This window comes from Xenopus tropicalis, chromosome 4, assembly GCF_000004195.4.
Source record: "Xenopus tropicalis strain Nigerian chromosome 4, UCB_Xtro_10.0, whole genome shotgun sequence".
Taxonomy (NCBI): domain Eukaryota; kingdom Metazoa; phylum Chordata; class Amphibia; order Anura; family Pipidae; genus Xenopus; species Xenopus tropicalis.
The window spans coordinates 41,850,227-41,856,452 of NC_030680.2; the positions used below are offsets into that span (position 1 = coordinate 41,850,227).

At 40.9% G+C, this 6,226-nt stretch overlaps 1 protein-coding gene across 1 annotated transcript; it reads right to left on the reverse strand.

Annotated features, from left to right (window-relative positions):
• Window positions 1–314: 314 nt before the first annotated feature.
• On the reverse strand, window positions 315–4,061 carry irx3 (iroquois homeobox 3). The gene is given in 4 exon segments (NM_001001216.1): window positions 315–644; window positions 1,186–1,258; window positions 2,076–3,072; window positions 3,577–4,061. Coding segments are annotated over 4 exon segments (1,347 nt in total). The 5' UTR covers window positions 3,799–4,061; the 3' UTR covers window positions 315–589.
• Window positions 4,062–6,226: the final 2,165 nt, after the last annotated feature.

The following is a 6,226-nucleotide window of genomic DNA, read 5'->3' on the forward strand; positions in this document are numbered from 1 at the left end:
AAGTAGCGCCCAAATCTAATTAATTAGTAATTGATACTTCCACGTTTAAATCATCAAATTCTTAAGACGTTAATTTATATGTGGCCAGTTATAGCAGCTGTTGGCGTCCTTGTATAATATGTTAATACCAGGTTTGTCAGAACAAATGTTACTTTCTTACTTGTAGATAAAACACTTTACCTAAGAGCTGACTTCCAATTGTAACAAAATACATTAGTTAATATGAAACAAAATCAAATGAAAAACGTAGGGCAGTTTAAAAAAAGAAACATCAGTTCATCAAAATAAACTGTAAAGAAAGTAACAAAGTGTAGTAAATTGTGAAGAATTTATTAACCAAAAATATATACTTATTTGTACAATTTGGTTTAAACACATATTTACATTTGTACTATATATACAAAAATGACCGACGTTTAATTAGCACAAGACAAACCATACGAACTCTGGTCTGCATAAGAGAATAGAAACAATTTTTGTTCCATTTTATCCACAGACATGCTTACAAGGCGTTACTACCCAGCATAGAAATATTTTACAGTCATTCGAATAGTTAAAAAAGAAGAAAATATAAATATAAAATACACTGTTAGGATGAGGATAGAGCGGAAAGGATCATGGCAGCGTCCAGCTGATTTTGTGACCTGAATGGAAAGAGATCAACCAATATATTAATAAACTCGTATGGGGAATGTAACTAGTTAAACATGCGTAAATACATTGCATTATTTTCATTCTTTCTCTTTGCATTAAAAACAAAACACTGTAAACAACATCGACATCAATTTAACTTAACTGAAATGTTATTTCAAATATGCTAAACTTATATAAAGCGAGACATTTATTGGTGATAGCGCTAAAGAAATAAATCGTCACACACCAGAGCGGAGCAGTAAGACTATTCTACTGACTCGTGAAAATTGGAAAGTTTGCCTAATCCTCTCTAAATCCTGCGAATTATCTCATAACTGTAAGAAGACAACTCTGTCTCTTCTCATAACAGATACTTCTGTTGTCTTAGAAATACGCTGTGCTTGTGAAATTATTCTAATGCAACTAAATAATTAATAGGAATGTTAATATCCTGCGTATCTATCATTTTAATGTGAATATAGACTCAGTTTTCATCACTTCAGCCGACCATATAACGAGTATATAGCACAATGTACATTAATATGGTCTTACCTTCGTTGCACTGGTTGGAAAGCTGTATTTAATACAGGTATTTTTTTCTCTATGTCCACTGTACTGGATCGATCTATAAGGACAAAAAATGTAAAGGATTGTAAAGGGCAATTGTGACAGGCTATGTACAACAATCCAAAACCACAATTATAAGGAATATTGGAGCTGGAAGAACTGTATTAATGCTCTAAATATATTACTTATTACTCGATTTATTTTATCTATCTATCCTACCCTCTCTGTGATTTCTGTGTGTAACAATAGGGCGCACTTTTTTTTAATTTGCATTTCATGTTTCAATCTAGTCGTGCCCATGGGCTTTTACTAAATTATTTACTGAGCCTGTAGGTCAAATCAAAGCTTCCCTGGGCCAAAAAATATTCATTGCGAATAAACTTTTCCAGTTCAGGAACAGCAGTGCAAATATCTCCAAGCCTTGTTTTCATATTGCATTTTTTTTTTATATATCATCATGAATTTATGGGAAAAACTCTCTGATGTGCTAATCATTTCAAAAGCAAACATTAACATTGCAAGATTAACATTACAAGACAATTTCTAGATTTTCCTTGCATTTAAATTGTAATAATTTTCAATAATTATATTATAGGAAATAGAAAGATATATAGATGATGGATAGATGATAGATCTTTTTTAGCCTTCATGATTTTAATCAGGTAATGTTTTGTACCTATCTAGCTATTATAATTCATAAGGTTGATACATGACTGGTTATTATTCCATAGAAAACATTTTAGAATTCGGAGGCTGAGGTACTGCCATAAGTTAACTTGTTAAACTCTGGGCTGTAAGGATTGTGTAGAACAGTATGCCAGGCATATGCTGAGTGCTGTGACCTTTCTGTAAACACTAAAGCACAAGGTAATCACCTGTTAGAGAGTCTGTGCTGTGCTTGGGCTCGGCGGCCTTAGGGAAACTTGCAGTGCCAGAGCCCAGGGCTGTGTGAGAGACGCTCAGTCCTTGCAGAAAATGAGCAGAGTTTAGTAAAGACAACTGCTGAGCAGAGAATGCTCTTCCAGTCCAACCCTGGAACCTGCTCCCTGGGGAGGCGATAAGTCTGTGTTGTGCAATCAGGTTTTGAGTGTTCACTGAGCCACCCGTGTTGGGGGACCTGCGTGGGTTATCTGGGGTTGTTGCTGTCTCTGCCAGTGACCAGATTTTGGGTTTGTGGGCCGCGGGAATGTTGTTCTCCAGAGGAGGACTAGAGGGGATTCTGTCCAGTTTGATCTGCTCACACGCAGGCTGGGAAGCTTTAGCATCAGAAGAAAGTGCACACTTGTCCTGGGGCTCCTCATTTAACACCTGCCTTTGACCAACCACTGACTTGAGAAGTCTGTCCTCAGGGGCATTCAGGTCCTCAAACCCATCCGAGGCTTCCGAGTCACTCCTGGCATCAGTTTTAGAGTCCGAGTGTATATCAGTGTCTGGGTCATCCAAGTCTTCCTTACTCTCAATGTCCTCAGTGTCGATGTTCTCCAGGTCAATCTCCTCGTCGTCATCATGCTTGTCTTCTTCATGGTCGCTGCCGTAAGCGTTACCTTCCTCATCAGTTCGGCTCCTGGGGGCCCAAGTCATTTTGTTCTCCTTTTTAAGTCTCCTCCTTGCGTTAGCAAACCAGGTGGACACCTGTGTGAGGGTCATTTTAGTGATGATGGCAAGCATGATCTTCTCGCCCTTGGTCGGATATGGGTTCTTTCTGTGCTCGTTGAGCCAGGCCTTAAGGGTACTTGTGCTCTCTCTGGTAGCGTTTTTGGGCCTTGACGGATCTCCAAACTGGTACTGTCCGTAGGGATAAAAGGCTGCGTGGGGGTGGGAGAAGGCGGCATGCTGGACCCCCGGACTGTCCTTCATTTCATACTGTGAGCCCTGTAACAAGAGGAGAGATTAGGCATTAGCGACATACTCGCACAGGCTGCGCTGGGGACAGCTGCCTATGTACTAACTACTACTGGCACTACCTACAGGGGCACAAGCACCCACAGCTAGCGAATCGGTACTGTCCGTAACACTGTAAAGTGGGCTTTATAATCCATCTCAGATATTTGTTCTCATCTGTTTCTTTTCACGTATCGCCGGTATGTGGCTGTGTCAGCAAAGACTGCTAGTCAAGCACGTTTGTTAACCCTTGGGGTGATAGCAAAGACTTCTCTGAGTGTGGGAACCAGAGATGTGAGCGCTAAGTGCAGCCAGCAAACGGACGGACAGATATACACACTCACACACTGACACAAACATTCAGAAACTTTGGGAAAGTGTCTTTACATGTAAGTAGTACTGGCGACACGATTATTACACGGACACACACAATCTCGTTCAGCGGGGGCCAAAGGTGAGGCTGGCACCCTGCCCTGGGAGAGGGAATGCCCTTACCAACTGGGGGAAGATGGGCAGCTCCGCGCTGTAGGGCAGGAAGGCTCCATAGGCTTGTGCCGCGGCGGCTGCAGCGTAGGGAGTTCCGTACACCGAGGAGAGAACATTAGAAAGAGTCCCGGCCGGAGAGAGTTCAGTTCCGCTCCTGGTGCCCCCCACGTTCTGCCTGTCCGAGGGGTATAGAGGTCTGATGTACTGGTAGCCCAGCTGTGGGAAGGACATGGTGCAGCCGGAGGCGCAGGGAATCCCCTTCTATGACCTGAGTTTGCTTGCCCGTCTCCCTACACATCAAGCGACCCAGGAAGGGGGGAACCGGGCTTCTAGGGTTCCAGCAGGGATCTCGGTGGCTCTGTCCTCTCCCTCTGGTGCTATTGATCTGCGTGGACCAGGTCAGTTCCTAGCAGATTGCTTCAGATCATTGGCACTCACACTGTGATTGACATTTCAAGCCCAGCGTAAGCTCCTCCCAAGTCCTCTAGTCTCACTCTCTCTCGCTCTCTTGATTCTCTCCCTTTTATCCACAAGTCCTTCTTAAATATCCTCCTCGCCAATCTTCCAGTTAACCCTTCAAGCGCCGCTGCTGTGTGCGTGTGTGTGGAGGAGGGGGGGCTGCAAGGCTCTTCAAAAGTGAGAGTTTTTTTCAAAGTGGGGGTTAATAATGTCATAAGTGTCCAAAATAAGTACAGAAAGTATTGTATCCTGTATTCCTCTAATAACCAAGGCAGAACCAAGGACAGGAAAATACACAGGGAAGTCCCACGAACTGGCTGTGGATTTGTGTCTTATGTCAAGTAAGGTGTGTGTATATATAGGAGTTCGGGTGTGTATCTGAGTGTATGTATTTATAGCAAATGGTATGATTGTATCATATATGTGTTATGCACACATAACTCACAAAATATACGGTATAAATGTGTTACTTTGTATATAAGGAACTCTGCATATATGCACATACCACACATATATGTTTATATCCAAGAATACTATTCTTTTTATTTGCATTTAAGGGGACGGTTATGCTTTAGCTGTTATTATCCTGGCCTGGACCGTATGCAAATACAGATTAGGGCTAATGACAGAGGGATGGCATTTTCTCTTGCATTTACATTGTATCAGCATCGCCTCTTAAATCTTTTACAAAGAGGATCTCGAATTAGTCAAAACGATCAGTGGTCGAAATAGAGGGTTCATATTCGCCTAATAAGGAACTTCAAAGAGTTGGAGGTCCCGGTTTTACATCAAAGCTGGGGGAAAGCAGGCAAATTGAAATCCTAACAAAGGAAAGCCCGGGCTGCCCTTTGGGCGCTGTGTAAATTTGTAGTGTGAGGGGAGAGACAATAGCTGGCCCTGGGATTAAACCCATTAACACCCTTTTGTCTTGGTGTTAAACTGTAATTAGAAAATTTACGATCACTTTACTCCGCTTCTGTGACACCCAGGATACCTGCACTTGGAGCAGCTATGAGCTTCAGTTTGGTGTGTGTGTCTAGCAGACCCTGGGCACTGAAATAGTTCCTAAAGATTCAAGGTGTCTCCCACTGAGGATTAGGGGCAGTTTCTAATATACATTTTTATTACCAGCAGATGATCTTCTGGTACTAACGATAAAACAGTTACAGATCACAAAACGTTGGTGCATGATTGATATTATTCTTTAATACACAGATAAGCTAAATGAATGCACCCTAGATCTGGATTCCTGGAGATGGCTTTCCCGATACCTAGAAATAATAATACATCGCTGGGATAACGCTAAACACAATAATGAGTTCTTCATGTGCGCTTTGCACCCTCCCTGCGTGTATCAGCTTATACAACACCAACGAAATCTGCCCAAAGGACCTCGTTTGATTTTGCTGCCCTATCTGGCTCTTCTTAAATCGACCTTCATTCTACAGATAATGTTTCGTCTTGTAATAAACACAGATTATAACATAACAAGTTCTAGAATTAAAATTCTCTGAATCAATATCTGGAGATCCAAAAGAGACATCTCTAATCGTATTATGTTTATCCTGCTATCAATCCCTATATGCTAATCTATCTCATCATAATTCAGGATCTGGTGGGATTTAAGTCGTTTTATTACTGCTGTGTACATTGTGATCTAGGCAGCCGGATGAATTTCGGACATTTAGTTATTTATCCTTAAATTGCTGCGTCAAGATCAGAGAGGGATAGTGAACGTCTAATGCCAAAATCATATATTTGGGCTGAAAGTACAACTCTACAAATTGAATATCATTTGCTGCTTATATTTATTTGCACTACATTTTTGTTTTGACTGTTAGTGTAGGATTCTGGGCACTGTAAAATATAAAGTACCCACACCCATGCACAATCATAAATTCAGATAGAAAACACTGTATGTGCAAACTGTTCTGTACAGTGGAGACATTCATAAAATATTTCATTGGTCTCTACATAATCACATTGTAACTTGTCCTGGTAATTTCAGTTAATTACAAAGCTCTGATGAATTATTATTATTAACAACTATTTATATACTACTGCCAACATGTTCAACAGAGCTTTTCAAGAGGAGAAGGGCATATAAACAGAACACATCATCATCATCATCATGATCATCATGATCATCATCATCATTTATTTATTTATTGGGAGCTATACAGATACAAATCTAAATACA